The sequence below is a fragment of the Silene latifolia genome, chromosome 2 (genome assembly GCF_048544455.1).
Source record: "Silene latifolia isolate original U9 population chromosome 2, ASM4854445v1, whole genome shotgun sequence".
NCBI lineage: Eukaryota > Viridiplantae > Streptophyta > Magnoliopsida > Caryophyllales > Caryophyllaceae > Silene > Silene latifolia.
Window position 1 is genome coordinate 39,947,054 of NC_133527.1, and position 18,678 is coordinate 39,965,731.

At 34.5% G+C, this 18,678-nt stretch overlaps 1 protein-coding gene and 1 long non-coding RNA gene across 2 annotated transcripts; both read right to left on the minus strand.

The window, feature by feature from the left end:
- Positions 1-229: 229 nt before the first annotated feature.
- Positions 230-2,877, minus strand: LOC141629355 (alpha-farnesene synthase-like). Its single transcript, XM_074442375.1, has 7 exons — positions 2,699-2,877; positions 2,297-2,561; positions 1,806-2,196; positions 1,500-1,718; positions 1,268-1,409; positions 931-1,179; positions 230-830 (listed from the first exon to the last, which is right to left on the minus strand). The coding sequence occupies exons 1-7, from the start codon at positions 2,801-2,803 to the stop codon at positions 528-530; spliced, it is 1,674 nt and encodes a 557-aa protein (XP_074298476.1). The 5' UTR covers positions 2,804-2,877; the 3' UTR covers positions 230-527.
- Positions 2,878-9,032: 6,155 nt separating this feature from the next.
- LOC141629364 (uncharacterized) lies at positions 9,033-12,255 on the minus strand. The gene is made up of 4 exons (XR_012537272.1): positions 11,988-12,255; positions 11,565-11,637; positions 10,878-11,019; positions 9,033-10,184 (listed from the first exon to the last, which is right to left on the minus strand). It is a non-coding gene; the product is annotated as an uncharacterized LOC141629364 (long non-coding RNA).
- Between the last annotated feature and the right edge of the window lie 6,423 nt (positions 12,256-18,678).

The window sequence follows — 18,678 nt, forward strand, 5'->3', positions numbered from 1 at the left end:
GAGTCGTATTGATAGTTTCGGAATTTTGCGGTATATACGGGTTATAGTAAAAAATTCACCCATTTTGCTACGGAAAGTCGGAAACATAATATTTTTATTGGTCTTGAGGTTATATTTAGGATCCCACTGTTTCGCTGAGGCGGTGAAACTATCTTCTTGATAAATTTTGATGATAACAGTGTTTATAACAGCATACCGGTATAATTTTTACGGGATTAAAATTATTTTTTTTTCACAAGCAAGAGCCGTCTACAATTATGGTAGAAACATGCCAGGATATTTCAAGTGAACTTGATAAACTACGTCCCAGATTAAGTCGTAGTAGTGTATATCTGAGGGCTAGCCGCTAGGACATTCGAACTGCAAAATTGTGACGAGAGTACAAGATTTTTTCATAATAAAGCCAAGCAAAGACGAAGGACGGGTATGATTTGTGGCATAGAAGACGATGAGGGACACTGGTGTACCGAAGAAAATAGGATTCAATTAATAATTTGGTTGTACATATGAAAGTATACCCCGCGAATTCAATCCATTGTAAGTTGGATAGGTTCAATCAATAAACCTTTGATCTGTTTCCGAGTATCTTTGTTTGGAACACTAAAACCATCTCCTTCCCGATATATAAATTGACAAACACGTGCGATATTTATGATCAGATTCACACGTGGTTGTTGCTTTGGGGAGGCGTTCAATAACTCCTTATTGATTTTCTTCCAAGTATCACTTATTATCTTCTTTACATGTAACTTAGCCATCTCCTCTGTCGCCTTCGCTTCCACCATGTAACATAAGATAGATGATGGCGAGTCTCCTCTCTCAAGCTCCGCCTGTTTATGAAACAAATGAGAGCATTAGAAACAAAGTATATACGGAGTATGCTATTATGTGGACCAATTCATTTTTGTGAGTTGGAATATAGGGAGTTACCGCTGAAGTTCCTAAATCATTGGAGAGTCGAATAATTAGTGAAATGTAGTATACGAGATCTTGATTCTCTAGCAGTTTATCTTTCAGCGAATCTGATTCATTATCAGTAGTACATAGAAGAGTGACCAGAGAAAGCAATGGGCCGGATGAAGTTATCCATGCTGATCTAAGATATTCTTCAAGAGATGGTATATGATTTGTGTTATACCACCTTGCTTCTGATAGTAGACCTTTGCAAAAATCACCCCACTGACAAACAAAGACAGCAAAGAGATACGACATTCCGTAAATGTATTAAACAAGCTATGGTAGTTTTAAATGAAAGCACAGAACTTACTGCAGTGTTCAAGTAAATGGATATATCATCACAGTCTTTTTCTCTCTGAATCTCATCGGTTATTGCAGCAGTAGTTGTTCTCAGGGCCTCGAAGCAAATCTTTATGCATTCAGGAAGTTGCTGCAATTCTTCGGAATCCCATCTAGCATATTGTCATGTATTAATTAACTTATTAGTGCATCATCATTTAGTGTATCATCAATCATACACTGATAATTAATTTAATACCAACCTCTCCACAGCCATGGTGAAGCAATTAAGTTCTTCCAGAGAGCCATATATGTCATAAAGATCATCTATAACCAGTATAAAAGTTGCGACTTTGGTAAGGCATTTCCTGAGTAGTGCATACTGTGGTTCAAATGCAATTCCAATTGTCCACAGGAAACTTTCGACTAATCGATCTCTAGAGAAGTTGATACTTTCTATAAGCCCCAGATCATTCCACCACCTTAACATATGAAGATTATGAGTTAAAGGAATAAAATAAGTAAAAACAAAATAAAATTTTAATGAAAGACTGAAAATATGCCATTACCTGGACAGTTGTTTCAGTTCTTCTATGAGCATGGATTGGGTAATGTTGAAATTGAGCTTAGCTAACTCAACTAAGATCTTATTCGTATTGTTATTCACTTGCTTCTCATAAGCATGAATTTGATGTACGACATCAAACCATACCACTCTCCAGTGACATGGACCCTTCAAGGAATGAGTTACTTGTTGAGAAAGATTGTCATCATTCAAATACTGATGATGACGACTGTCTACGAGATACTGGTATGAAAAATGTTTGGCTTTCATTAAAATCTCGTCGCCTTCCATAGCTAGATGCGAGGCCTCAAACAGCTCAAGAACTTTTGTAGTAAGGTCATAACCAACTTCTTCCTTACACGGAACCATTTCATCAATGAAATGAACAAGAACCTCTGGATGTAAAACAAGTACACAACTGATCGTACACTCGTAAAATAAAAAAAAAATAAAACCAACAGAACAGCAAAAATTAGAAAGTTTGAAGAAGATTACCCTGTGACACATGATAGCCATGCTGTCGAAGAAGTCGAAAACATAGTGCAGTTTTCAGCATATCGTCCTTGGAACCAGCAGTTGTCATGTTCATATTAGACGCAATGAAGTCAAGCGCATCCTTGATAAATTTTGTGAAAACACCAGACAATCCTAATTTTGATATGATGTCAACAATATGCACCATGGACAACTCTTCTTCTTCATTCAATGTATGCATAAACTCCTCCTTGAGCTTCTCAGCCCATGATTTGTAAACAACATCCTGCATTAATTTTTTTAATATTAATGAAGTTCAAAAATCACTAGGCCTACCTATAATAGTCGATAATAAAGATTTACGTGGCTACTAAAAATCTAAAAACAGGATAAAATGTAATACAAATTACTCGTATATCTTACTGTGAATTGAGATCTAAGTGACTGAACAAAATCGAAGCTCCATATATTTGGCTTATAATTAGCAGAACGACGTTCATGAGCTACGTCATATGCTTGACTGCCCATAATCACAATTTAGGATTTGTGGCTGCTTTGTTGCTCTAAATGTTTAAGGTTAGGTATCAAAATCTCAACGAGTTGTGTACGGTTATTTTTCATTACTACAAATACTGCACTTTATATAGACAACAAATGTCTAAAGTCTGACCCTTTTCTGGACTAGAAGTCTAGAATTGTCAAAGATAAACAAAATTCCAAAGTATTTGTTGTCCATGTTTGCTTCATTGTTATACTGAGTAGTAGATCCATACAATTTTATTCTACACACTCAATTTGCTCTAATTGTCATCAAATAATTGGTCATTTTCACTTTTTTTCGTTTTTATAACAAAACCAAAGGTAAATAATTGACGGGACGAAAAGATTATTGAGTTTAACTAACAGTGTTTAACATATATATAAAATTGAGATCCTATAAGAACCATCAAGATAATGAGAACTGTGAGAACTCCATCTTACGGAATTTTTTTTTTAAAATAATGACATATTTGGATTCGACATTGAATTTTATGGCTAGAAAACATATTTCTTGGTCCAAACATTATAAATTATTGACGAAAAATCGAGACGAATTACATTTTATTAATTTTCATACCCCGACTACCCATTTTCTCGTATCTAACAATTTTCATGCACCTATAACTCGTTTTCGTGCATGTAGAACGAACCCGTTATTTTCATGCACCTATTAATTATTTTCATGCATGTAAAACTGCACCCAGTATTCATTATGGTGCATCTATAGTCGTTTTAGTATATCTAATTATATTTTTGTACATTATATTTATATTTTGTTAATAAAATTAATAAATTTTGTTTAGTTATACCAAATAATGTGTTTGAACAAAATAAGTTAAGGCTAAATGATTCACATAAACTTTCAAAATCAAGATTTGGTAGAGATTTAATGATGGTTCTCACGGTTCTCATTATCTTAGTGGTTCTCACCGGATCCTAACCCTATATATATTCTCATCGGATCCTAAACACACACATACACACACACACACACACACACACACACACACACACACACACACACACACACACACACACACACACACACACACACACACACACACACACACACACACACACACACACACACACACACATATATATATATATATATATAGAGAGAGAGAGAGAGAGAGAGAGGAGTTCAAATGAGTCCACCTAAAATGGTGAGTCCATGAGTTCTAATCTTGACCATTGATCTTTTAAGATTGATATTTGAGATTTGAAACTTTTAAACTGTAACTTTAATGTTGTACAAGCGTAACTTTAATTTATAAATGTAACTTTAATTCTTTATGATTGTAACTTTAATATTTAAAGTCATTTTATAAATAAAAATTTAAATTTATGTTATCAAATTTTATTTTAAATATGTAAAATTGTTTTTTGAATGTAATTTTAATGTTTTACGAGTAAAACTTTAATGCTAAAAATTAAAACTTTAATTTTTTTCGATAATTTCTATTATAAAAATTTGAATTTATTTAATTTACTTATTTATAAATGAAACTTTAATGTTTTACGAGTGAAACTTAAATGCTAAAATTTGAAACTTTAATTTTTTTTAGCCAATTTGTAATATAAAAATTTTAATTTTATTAATTTATAAATATAACTTTAATGTTATACGACTGAAACTTTGATGTTAAAATATAAAACTTTAATTTTTTTAGACATTTTCTAATATAAAAATTTGATTTTAATTAATTTTGCTAATCTATAAATTTTACGTAAATATTGAAATTTGAAATTTTATGAATGTAACTTTAATGTTTTACAATAAAACTTTAGTCATAAATTTTGAAACTTTATTTTTTTAGGTTTGTAACTTTAAGTCCTTGGCGAGTATTATTAGTCCATCGTAACTTTAGTCCATATAAGTGTAACTTTAATTCTTGTGAGTCGAAACTTTAATGCTTGTGAGTCGAAACTTTAATGCTGCGTCATTTTATATATAGGTAACAACCACCACCTGACCCACCACCAACGTCCACCCCGACCACCAACGTCAACACCTGACCCACCACCAACGTCCACCCCCGACCCCCACTAACTTCACCGCCATGCCGCCCCACAACCCCCGCAACCACCACCACCAACCACGACACCTGCGAAAAAAAAAAAAAAAAAAAAAAAGAAAGAAAGAAAAAAGCGAAAACAGAAGCGGCAGGAACCACGGCTTCACCACCACCATCACCACAAATGACCCACCACAAAACACTCCTTACTCAGATCTGAAAAAAACAAAAAAAAAAAAAGAGAAAGAAGAAGGGAAAGAGGCGGCAAGGTGAAAAAAAAAAAAAAAAAAAAGAGAAAGAAGAAGGGAAAGAGGCGGCAAGGGCAGAGAGGGATGCAAGGGCAGAGAGGGAGGTGCGTGGTGGAGGCCGAGGGAGGCGGTAGTGGTATTGGGGTGGTGACCGAGGGAAGAAGAAGAGAGGCGGGGGAGGAGATAAGGCAGCAGCAGCGTGAGGGGAAGGGGCGGCGTCGGCGTGTGGTTGGCGGCGGCAGCAGCTCAGGTAAGGGGCGGCGGCAATGGGGTTGGTGAGTGATGAGAGAGGCGAGAGAGAAAAAGGGAGAAAGAGAGAGAAGTGAGAGGCAGTGAAATGAATAGAAATTAGGTTTTAGTGTGTTTTATATAGATTCTTTATTTTTAGATTTAATCTTAGCCCTTCATTTTGTTACAATCTAAGGGTTGAGATTAGGACTCATGGGACTCATGTAAAGAGGTGGACTCTCTTGATCCCATTTCTATATATATATATATATAATTGGGATCCTATGAGAACCATGAGAACTCCATCTTACGGAATTTTTTTAAAAAAATAATGACATATTTGGATTCGGCATTGAATTTTATGGCTAGAAAACATATCTTGGTCCAAACATTATAAATTATTGACGCAAATTGAGGCGAAATATATTTTATTAAATTTCATACACCGAGTACCCATTTTCTCGTATCTAACAATTTTCATGCACCTAGAACTCGTTTTCATGCATGTAAAGCCCGTTATTTTCATGCACCTATTAATCATTTTCATGCATGTAAAACTTTTCATGTAATCAATATTCGTTTTGGTGCATCTATAGTCGTTTTAGTATACCTAATTGTATTTTTGTACAGTATGTTTATATTTTTTTTAATAAAATAAATAAATCTTGTCTTGTTATACCAAATAATGTGTTTGAACAAACTATGTTAAGGCTAAATGATTCACCTAAACTTTCAAAATCGAGATTTGGTAGAGATTTAATGATGATTCTCACGGTTCTCATTATCTTAGTGGTTCTCACCGGATCCTAACCCTATATATATTCTCATCGGATCCTAGACCTATATATATATATATATATATATATATATATATATATATATAATTGGGATCCTATGAGAACCATCAAGATAATTAGAACCATGAGAACTCCATCTTACGGAATTTTTTTTAAAAAAAATAATGACATATTTGGATTCGGCATTGAATTTTATGGCTAGAAAACATATTTCTTGGTCCAAACATTATAAATTATTGACGCAAATTGAGGCGAAATACATTTTATTAATTTTCATACTCCGAGTACCCATTTTCTCGTATCTAACAATTTTCATGCACCTAGAACTCGTTTTCATGCATGTAGAGCCCGTTATTTTCTTGCACATATTAATCATTTTCATTCATGTAAAACTTTTCATGCACCCAGTATTCGTTTTGGTGCATCTATAGTCGTTTTCGTATACCTAATTGTATTTTTGTACATTATGTTTATATTTTATTTATTAAATCAATAAATCTTGTTTAGTTATACCAAATAATGTATTTGAACAAACTAAGTTAAGGCTAAATGATTCACTTAAACTTTCAAAATCGAGATTTGGTAGAGAGTTAATGATGGTTCTCACGGTTCTAATTATCTTATTTGTTCTCACCGGATCCTAACCCTATATATGAATTGAGATCCTATGAGAACCATCAAGATAATGACAACAGTGAGAACTCCATCTTACGGAATTTTTTTTCTAAAAATAATGACATATTTGGATCCGGCATTGAATTTTATGGCTAGAAAACATATTTCTTGGTCCAAACATTATAAATTATTGACGCAAATCGAGGCGAAATACATTTTATTAATTTTCATACATCGACTACCCATTTTCTTGTATCTAATAATTTTCATGCACCTAAAACTCGTTTTCGTGCATGTAGAGCCCGTTATTTTCATGCACCTATTAATCATTTTCATGCATGTAAAACTTTTCATGCACCTAGTATTTGTTTTGGTGCATCTAAAATCATTTTAGTATACCTAATTATATTTTTGTACATTATGTTGATATTTTGTTAATAAAATCAATAAATTTTGTCTTTTTATACCAAATAATGTGTTTGAACAAACTAAGTTAAGGCTAGATGATTCACCTAAACTTTCAAAATCGAGATTTGGTAGAGATTTAATGATGGTTCTCATTATCTTAGTGGTTTTCACCGGTTCCAAACCCTATATATAGAATTGGGATCCTATGAGAACCATCAAGATAATGAGAACCGTGAGAACTCCATCTTACAGAATTTTTTTTTTTAAAAATAATGACATATTTGGATTCGGCATTGAATTTTATGGTTAGAAAACATATTTCTTGGTCCAAACATTATAAATTATTGACGCAAATCGAGGCATAATACATTTTATTAATTTTCATACATCGATTACCCATGTTCTCGTATCTAATAATTTTCATGCACCTAGAACTCGTTTTTCACCGACCATCCTGACGCCGACGATGCACCGGCCATAGTTTTTCTCTATAACCCGGCTTCATTTCGTCCAATTTCTCCACCAACTCTTCACTTCTCGGCGAGCGAATTCCGGCGAAGGCCCCTTCCCTATAAACGCTTAGCTGTAAAAAGCGATATAGTAATGTTAGATCTATGAATTTGTCTGCAAAATTTCAAAATAGTCGTAGCATTTTATGCTTCTGTGGAATATTTTGACTTAAAAATGTATGTTATGTGCTCAAGATAAGTCGGCGGCATCGTCTATGCGTGGGGCTGTGGTATCGTGCCGGCGGTTCCGGGTGATGGTGATGCTTTGTGATTTTATTGCTAGATTTAGGTAAAATGAATTAGATTTTTGAAAAAATAATACTACTTTGTGTCCTGGTTGTAAAATTTCAAATTTGAAGACATCCCGTCGGCGAAATTCAAGTATACTAGTGATGGTGGTCACGACGGTGGTGGCTACGCAGTTCATTGTGGCAATTTGTGTTGGCCAACGACGTCGCCTGACGATTTATGATATGGACTGTGATATTGTTGGCATTTTTTTAACAAAATTGATATCTCAGTACTAAAAGAAAGCTTGTCCTAAAAATATGTCATCATATGCCTTTTTACTCTTCATTTTCCTTTCAGATAGTGATTGTCCTCTTGTTTGATGTTTTTTCAACTTCATCGTTGATATGCTGATTTAACTTTTTTAGCTAGCTCGATACGCATGTTTAATTTGCTAGATACATACCCGTAGCTTGCTAGATACATACTCGTAACTTCCTAGGTACACTTTTTAAGTTCATAGAAACATAACTTTAGTTAGCTAGATACACTCGTTTAAGTTACTAGATACATACCCGTAGATTGCTATATACACTCCTTTAAATTACTAGGTACATACCTTTAACTAGCTAGATACACTTGTTTAAGTTACTAGATACATACCCGTAGATTGCTATATACACTCTTTTAAATTACTAGGTACATACCTTTAACTAGCTAGATACACTCGTTTAAGTTACTACATACATACTTTTAGCTAGCTAGATACATTTCTTTAAGTTATTAGATACATAAGTATACTTTTAGCTAGTAAGATACACTCTTGTATCTTATTAGATACACATCTTTAGAACACTAGATACACTCCTATGCGGCTGAAATTCGTAACATTAAAAGAAATGAGACTAGATTACCTTACTAGATACACATATTTAACATGAAAATTGTAAATAAATGATTGAGACGGTCTTACAATAAACTAATAAAACGGAATAACGTCTAGATTTTGATTGGGTTAGTTTCGGTTTCAATTCACTTTAACTTACACGAGTACAGCGATTAGAGTGCAATAAATTAAATTTGGATCGAGTTAGTGTTGTGGTGTTTTTATATCAGTGCGACAATGCTTGGAAAATACAGTGACTTGGATGTTATGAGAAGCCAACAAAATGATATGGAGAATAAATCCTCTTTGTATATATGAATGAAATCAGAGTTAATAGAACTTTTAATTCGCAACTACATCACATTAAATCGACGAATCCTTAGACAACACTATAGATGATGGTAGTTCTACTGTCAATGAAACTTAAAATCTCCATTGAATCAAGAATGTCAATGAAGTCTCAACTGCTTAAAAATCTAGGCAATTTAAGACAAAAGGGCTTTTGAAGGAGGTCGAAGGGCAACTGATCCGACTTCAGGTTTTTAGTACTTCTTGTAACCCGCTTTGAGCCTATGTTCAGGAGCAGATGAGTGAAAGCCTGCTAACAGTTTAGCACATTCCTGCAGTTGGCCTTCTGAGTAGCTTGTGTAATGTCTGAGTGTTTCTGTCCAAGAGAGGGTATTGTTCAATGCCCAAGCTACTAATTATTCAATTCATAAAAACTAAATCCCAAACTAAAAGATGATGTACTAATGAAAGATTTTGACATGAGCCTCCATTATGTCGACATTCCTCCGATTAACTGGCCTTCCGAAAGGTTCCCTCTTAGTGTTGTCTTGTAGGCATTTCCAAAAGGTTCCCTCTTATTGTTCGAGGTTTCAGGAGGAATACTGAATGTGACAGAAGCAGATAAGATGGCTAAAATTGAGAAAAAGTAAGGAATGCAATAGAGCCAATAGTACAATAATTCAAATCCGAGGTTTCTGGGGGTATTCCTCATAGTTGGAGTTGCTACATCAACATCTCTCCTCATTTTTTAATACACTTCTTATATGAGAATCGGGACATCTGGATGAACTCGGATGATTCCATAAGGAGCAAAAGCAAAAGGCTAGCCAAAGCCTTTGAGAATCGAGACATGACTGCTCACACATTCAGGAAAAAGGATGCACAAACCCTGCTCGGAACCCCCGCGCCTTATTCATTCAGGCAAAAGGATACATAAATCATACATGCGATGCTGAAGGGCATGAAATAAACATGGGCATGACTTGGGTCTCTGATTCGAAATTTACTCGGCCCATGCTCGATCTCATGGATAAATCTCCCCTTGATTGTGTAAAGGTTCTTGCAAGGACCGTCGTGCATAATTGGCAGCTCTCCCTCATCGTATACATAAACCTTCAGCCTACGCTCCATTTCTAAGTAACTCCTGAAATACATGGTAGATGAAAAAGCCAACTGTCAGTTATTCCTGAAATGTAGATAGGCAGGCCAATGTCAAGGTATGGACATTCACGAAAGTTTTTTTTTCTTTTACTTAAAAACGGTTCTGCATTTTAAAACAAATAATGAGAGAAATAGAGAATAATAAAATAGATGGAGAGAAAGGAGAGTTAAATTACTGTTATGTATCCACATCCACAGCACTTACATTTACTAGACCCACTCTCATTACGTTTCTACATGTATATGCCATACTAAATGATTTATCAAGTCCATATCTTAAACCCTATGACTTTACCGTTTGAGAGATTAATAGATTGTATAAAATAGATGGAGAGAATAATTACGCTCTTTATAACCTCTTATGTGTATGTCTATGACTTTACCGTTTGAGATTGAATTAGTCGCCTTTCTTATTTATGCTAAAAGCTTTAAATACACCAAAGACGCCTTACATGTTTACCAAACAGGACCTCGATCGTTAGATTCTCTTTCAGAATGACACCAGAAGTACCTAAGAATAACAAACCAATTGACATACCAAATTGGCACAAGTGCAGGAAAGAGGGGGTAACTTAAGTATAGTAATAGTACTACTGGAAAAGGTTGTGGTTTGAGTAGGTTATAATGTTAGAATGAGATGGTTTCACATTAAATGAAGTCCGTCTTGCAGTTTTACCTGGTTGATGGAAGGCTGGATCAGTAGGCAGAATGCTGGTGCATGGGTGAATGTTAAAACCAGGAGGCCTCTCCTCATCATTATTATCCTTTTGTGGGGAGTTTCATTCCTGACCCGAAGTCGATAACGCTTCCTGGTTTTCCTGCAATGAAAACTCATTATTAACATATCAACGACATTCTGTCGAAATGTCATTGTGTCATCAATAAATACCAGTCTATCTGTAACCAAATGTTGTTGCTCCTGTTATACAAACAGGTCACGCATCAACCTGAATTTAGACAGTCTCTTGTCGTATTCCTACTCACACATTCAGGAAAAAGGATACATAAATCATACATGTATCTAGTATTATTCATACATGTATCTAGTAACAGTGCTTCATGTATCCACCCATTTGAAATCTTGATACATAACAGTTATTTCCCCTGACCACCACACAAACCCTGCCCCCCCACAACCACTCGAGATACACAAATTAGTATCTCAGATACACATATCAATACTCCCGGATACACAAATCGATTTGTGTATCTAGGGTATTGATATGTGTATCTCGGATAGATTTTTTTGATTGAATTTTCTCATATGTAGCCCTCAACTATTGATTATTGAGTTCTAGAAGTTAAGTTTTAATCGACAATTTATTAGTCGTAGGAAAAAAAAAGAAAAGAAAAAAAAACTAACCACAACAACATCAGTATTGCAGATTTGAATACCCGATTGCATATTCTCCTCCATAAACCTTGACGCTGCAAACCTGGTTCAAGAGACAAATGAAAATTCTAATTTATAACTCCGAATAAAAAACAGTAGCAATAACACCAGTTTCCAACCGATATAAAAAACAACATTAATCAATCAATTCCTAGCCGTTTCGCAATAAAGATTCAATCAAATCCCTAAAATTACATTCTCAAATTGGTGAAAAACCAAACTTGAATTGAACTTCCCACCAATTTTTCAATAAAATCAATCAAACCACCAAATTTTTACAAATTAAGAAATACCCAGATTAGCGTTGTTAGTATTTTTTTTTTTTTTGCAAAATTCAATTGAAATGCGAGATTCTACAATAAACGAAGTAAGATTTCAGAAAACTAACTCTACCATCGAAGAAATCGAAAATTTAGAGCCGAAAAATGCAATTCATGAAAGTGAAGAAGTCGGAAAATTGACTGGTGAAGTTAATCCATGATATGGAAGCTCCATCAACATCAACACCTCCACGGTGCGCCGACAAGCTCTAGCCATTGCCCCGAGAACAGCGGTGCCTCGTCGGTCCTCTGGTGGCAGCTGCAAAAGTGGTTGGTAGTGATGGTTTTGTGGTGGGTAAGAATGAGTAAGAATAAAATTAGGGATTTGAGTTACTAGTGTCGGGTTTGACTTTGAAACTAGGATTTTTAAGTTAGTTCGTACGGTTCGCACCGAACTTTAGTTCGCACCTGACCCGGACCTATATATATATATATATATATATATATATATATATATATATAGTGTCAAGTTCTTCTAAGTCCCTTTTTTTTTTTGAGTCCATAAGTCCCTCCCACAACCCTTGGATCATGCATGGTGGAAGGTTGAGATTGAAAGCAAAAAACACACTTAACACTAATTAATTCACTTCTCTCTCTAGTTTTAATAATACATTCACTAATTCATTATCATACACAATTAACACCATATTTTGTCTTATACTTCACAGTTTATGAAAATTTTGTTAACATTTTTCCTGTTTCGGTTTTTTTTTTCGTTTTTTTTTTCGAGACAAGTTTTCGACTGTTTCGTTTTTTTCGTTTTTTTTTTCGAGACAAGTTTTCGACATTTTAGAATTTTACAAGTGTAATTCTAACAGCAAAAAGTGTAATTTTAAGAAATATTTTCGAGAATTTAGCGTTTTACAAGTTTAATTTCAATTTTTTTCGAGTGATTTTAACGAATAATATTTTGAATTTTTGTCATTTTATCACAAGTTATTGAAATTTAGCATTTTACGAGTGTTATTTTAATGACAAAAAGTGTTATTTTAGTCCAGGTAAGTGTAATTTCAGTCCAATGAGATTGTTATTTTTAGTCAAGGAGAATGTAATTTTAGTCCAGAAAAGTGTAATTTTAGTCCAGAAAAGTATAATTTCAGTCCACTGAGAATGTAATTTTAGTCCATTGAGAATGTAACATTAGTCCAATGAGAATATGAGAATATTACCAAGTCCATTGAGAGTGTAACATTAGTCCAATAGAGCTAAGTGTAATTCTAACAGAAAATAGTGTAATTCTAACAACAAAAAGTGTAATTCTAGTCGAAAAAAGTGTTATTCTAGCAAAAAAAAAGTATAATTTTAACAGAAAAAAATGTAATTCTAACAACAAAAAGTGTAATTTTAGCCGAAAAAAGTGTTATTCTAGCAAAAAAAAGTATAATTTTAACAGAAAAAAGTGTAATTCTAACAACAAAAAGTGTAATTTTAGCCGAAAAAAGTGTTATTCTAGAAAAAAAGGTGTAATTTTAACTGAAAAAAGTGTAATTCTAACAACTAAAACTGTAATTTTAGCCAAAAAAGTGTTATTCTAGCAAAAAAAAGTATAATTTTAACAGAAAAAAAGTGTAATTTTAATGGAGGAAAGTGTGATTTTAACAGAAAAAAAAAGGAAGTAAAAAAAATAGAATGGAAAGTGGTAGTGGTGCTTATTATTGTAGATCTATTATTGAAGAACTCAATAGTCACACACACCATATTGAGAAAATAAAGCTAACACACAAACAAAAAATAGAAAGAAAAACACTAACAAACAAGACGAATATATAACAAGAGATTTGACACACAAAAAATCAACAAATTATGGAGATCTACTTTTTTTTAAATAGATTAAATATTCAAATCGAAAGTTAAACATCACCACCCCTAAAAAAAATAAGATCTGCAAAAAAAAATATAGAAAAGACGAATCTTTTGAATAAAATAAAACACAATTTCTAAGAAACACTAACACACGATTTTTTTTAAAAAAAACACACACAACCACAGATCCAACAACATCAGCGACAAAAACAAAAAAAAACGAGCCAAAACTGAAAAAAAAAATAATAAAAAAAAAAGTAGTGAAACGAGATCTGAACAAAACGAGTTCACCCAAAATACCCACATAAACACCAACATCCAACACAGCGCCATCATCACGACAAAAAAAAAAAAAGGAGGAAGGTGGCGGGTTGTGGAGGACGACGGAGAGGAAGCAGCGGTGTCTGTGGGCTGGTGCAGGGTGGGTGGTGAAGGAGGGAGGAGGGAGTCGAGGTCGGAGGTTTAGGTGGGTTTCGGGCTATTGTGGTAGCGGAGGTGTGCGGTGGGGGTTGCGGCAGTCGTAGGTGGTGGCAGAAAGTGACAGTGATGGTGGAGGGTTGGTTGAGGGAGGTGGGCAGAAGGCGGCACCAGATCCGGGTGGGGGAAGGGTTTTTAAGTGGTAGGGTTGTGGTGATGGTGTGGGGGTGGGTGGTGGTGGTCGTGGGGTATGTGGTGGTGGCCGGTGGGGTTGGGGAAGGGAGGGGTAATTTTTTTATTTTTTTGGGTTTTGAATTTAGGGTTTTTGAGAGGGAGAAGTTTTGAGAGAGAGTGTGAAAGGATATTGTGTGGATGAGAGATAAGTATGTGGGAGGAAAAAGGTATATATATTAAATTAGTGAATAATTAGGATTAATTAGTGTGGTAGTGAGAGAGTGGGATTTGTTAGCTTTAATCTCCTTTTTTTTGTGTAAATCTCAGCCTTTCATTTTCTTCATCCACGGGCTATAAGGAGGACTTATGGACTCAAATGTAAGGGGTGGACTTAGATGATCTTATTACTATATATATATATATATATATATATATATATATATATATATATATATATATATATATATATATATATATATATATATATATATATATATATATATATATATATATATATAGGGGCGGGTTGTGTACGGGCGAGTTACGGTAAGATTTAACTACCTAGATACACTTGTTATAACTACCGGATACATTTGGTATTACTACTAGGTACATGTGTACCCAATAGTAATACCAAATGTATCCAGCATTAATACTAAGTGTACCTAGGGTGTTATTTTGTGTATCCACCGTCACCACCATCACCCATGCCCCCACCACCAATACTGCCGTCACCACCACCACCACCATTACCAAGCTGATCACAACTAACACAACATCGGCGACATCATCAGCCACCACAGGCAGCGCCGACGATATCGCCGACAACCTCTGAAAAAGTCGGCGATATCAACCGCCACCATTCTTACCGGACGTCACCATCGGCCACCAAATCCACCATATACCACGAAACCACTGTAATAGCCACCTGACCACCGCCGCTAACACTAACTTTGAAATATTGTGTCAACGATAACGTTTTCCAGGTCAGAATTATCGGACATGAACTCCGGCGTACTTTGATTTTTGAAATACCTCTTCATTTTTTGTTGATCTACAACTTAAAATTACAAAGTTCAAACAAACAAAAAAACTAAACCAAGAACTTCACACTTCTTCTCTGACTCGTCAGCGCAACACCACATCGACAAATTTGACCACCACGGCCAAAGTATGCCTCCTTATTTACACTGATTAAACTGACCAAAGTCCGCGAACTACCATAGCTAAGCACCGTTCTAACTCAATTTTTTTCAAGTTTCAAATATAAAAATGCTAGATCTACAATAATTGAAGTAAAATATAAAAAATTCAATTGCAACAGCGGCGTTGTCTGAGATAAAAGAGTCGGAATCGAGCATGAGTAAACTTCATCGTTAAACCCACGATTGGTCGGCAATAGGTACCACCGGTTTCGAATTATTATGAAATGAGAGAAAACAGACGGCGCCGACGAGGAAATATGAATAACAAAAATAGACGGTGTATTCGCCGGCGTCGTCCGAGTGGTCGCTTCGGTGTGTATTCTGGTGGTGTCGTTTTGTGTATAAGTATGGGGTATATTGGTAGATGATGGAAGGTCGTTTGATCATATGGCATGTCAAGGGTTTGGGCTTTTTTTGTAGTGGGTAAGTGTTTGGGCCGCAGGAAAGTCTTCTAATATACAGTTCGTAGAGTTCGCATTTTAAAACAGTTCGCAAGAGATCCTGATTCTATATATATATATATATATATATATATATATATATAGAGAGAGAGAGAGAAGGGTTCTTATAAGGTCCTTATACCATATAAGGTCCTAAGTCCTTATAAGAGCCCTTGGATAGAAGGGATGGAGGGATGGGATTGTCTCTCAATGAGTGGCCACAAATTAATCCCATCTAATTACCTCCCTTAATCCTTCTAACTTCTTAAACATTCAGCCTCTCCTAATCTCCTCTCATTATCCCACCACCCTCCTCTCTCTCTATCTCATTTCTCTCTCAAATTCCCAACAAAAAAAAACCAAAAAAAAAAAAACTCTTTCTCTCTTCCTCACCGGTTCACCAACCCAACCACCCCACACATCTCCGGCAGAACACCCTCCTCACCCACTCACCTTCTCCTCTCCTTCTCGGTAACCACCAGCCCTCCGCCCTCCACTCGCCGCAGCCACCTCCACCTCCACCTCCACTCGCTGCAGCCACCGCCACTGCCTCCACCACTACCATCGACGCCCACAAACCCGCATCCCTTCTACCCAGCCCCCACCCGACCTCCCTCCTCCCAGCCCACATCCCTCCACCACGACCCTCCCTCAACCACCCCGCACACACGCCGCCACCTCCTCCCTCCTTCACAGATCCGCCGCCACCTCCTCCCTCCTTCATGCCTCACTGCCGCCGCCGTCTCGACCATAACACCACCCCACCAACACCGACCCTCCCTTACCACCACCACACCCGACCACACCAATAACCACGAACCATCCTCCGTCCTGCACCGAGCCCACCGCCCACCACGAGCTGACTTCCTTTCTCTTTTTTTCTTTTTTTTTTTTCTTTTTTGTATTTGCTTTGTTTGGTTTTGATTTTTGTAGATTTGTAGATTTTTATTTTTCAGATTTGTTGGTTTTTGTTTATTTGTTTATTTGTTTTTTGTTTTATTTTTATTTTTGTTTTTTTGTTTTATTTACGGTTTTTGTTAGATTTACGGGTTTTTTGTTAGATTTATGCATATAATTTGTTATTCTCATGAGTTATTTGGTATTAATTTTGTGTGGTGTTTTTTTTAGATCTATTTTTTTTATTTTTTTTCTGATTTGGTATTTTAATGTTATTTATTATTGTTGGTATTTTTTTTGTTAGTGTTACATATTTGGTTTTATTTGGTTGTTATTTTTTTATTTGGTTGTTATTGTTATTTGATTTTTTGGACTAAAGTTATACATCTTGTCTATTAAAGTTATACACTATGTGCATTAGAGTTATACACACGATATTTAATTTTGGTTTTGTTATTTGGTTTTTTTTATTGTTATTTGGTTTATTTTGATTTCGGGTTGGGTTGGGTTGTTGGTTTTTTTTTTTTTTTTTTTTTTTTGTTATTTACTTATTATGTTGTTATTTATTTAGATCTAGTTTTTAGATTTTTAGATTTGTTTTAGATTTTTCATATTATTTTTTTTGTTTTTTTGTTGTTATTTTTTTTTTGACTAGAGTTATACATCAAATGCCTAGAGTTATACATTGTATGTCTAGAGTTATACAGATTGTGACTAGAGTTTTACATCTTTTGACTAGAATTATAAATATTGTGACTAGAGTTATACATTAAATGCCTAGAGTTATACATTATATGCCTAGAGTTATACATCATATGCATAGAGTTATACATTATATGACTAAAGTTATACAATTTTGGACTAAAGTTTTACAAATATGGACTAAAGTTATACATATGAAGGACTAGAGTTATACAAAAATGGACTAAAGTTATACAATTATGGACTAAAGTTATACAACTATGGACTAAAGTTATACAAAAATTGGACTAAAGTTATACAAAAATGAACCAAAGTGACTAGAGTTATACATTGTATGACTAGGGTTATACAAACTGTGACTAGAGTTATACATTGTATGACTAGAGTTATACATTTTATGACTGAAGTTATACTCTTATGGATTAAAGTTATACAATTTTGGACTAAAATTACACAAATTTGGACTAAAGTTATACAATTTTGGACTGAAGTTATACAAAAATAGACCAGAGTTATACAAAAATGAACCAAAGTTATACAAAAATGAACCAAAGTTATACAAAAATAGACCATTTTTGTATAACTTTAGTCCATTTTTTGTAGAACTTTGGTCCATTTTTGTATAACTCTGGTGCATTTTTGTATAACTCTGGTGCATTTTTGTATAACTTTAGTCCATTTTTTGTATAACTTTGGTGCATTTTTTGTATAACTCTGGTGCATTTTTGTATAACTCACGGTGCATTTTTGTATAACTTTGGTTCATTTTTGTATAACTTTGGTCCATTTTTGTTTAACTTTAGTCCTTATTTGTATAACTTTAGCCCATATTTGTATAACTTTAATCCATATTTGTATAACTTTTGTCCATTTTTGTATAACTTTGGTTCATTTTGGTTCATTTTTGTATAACTTTACTCCATTTTTGTCTTAGATGAAAAAAAAGTATCTCACAAAAAAAAAACGAGATTTAAAAAACTCATAATAACAAAAACAAAAAACCAAATAACAATAATAAAACCAAAAAACCAACAACCCAACCAAACCCGAAATCTAAAATAAACCAAATAACAAGATTTAAAACCCGAAATCTTTAAAAAAAGTATAACAAGAAGAGATTTGAGAA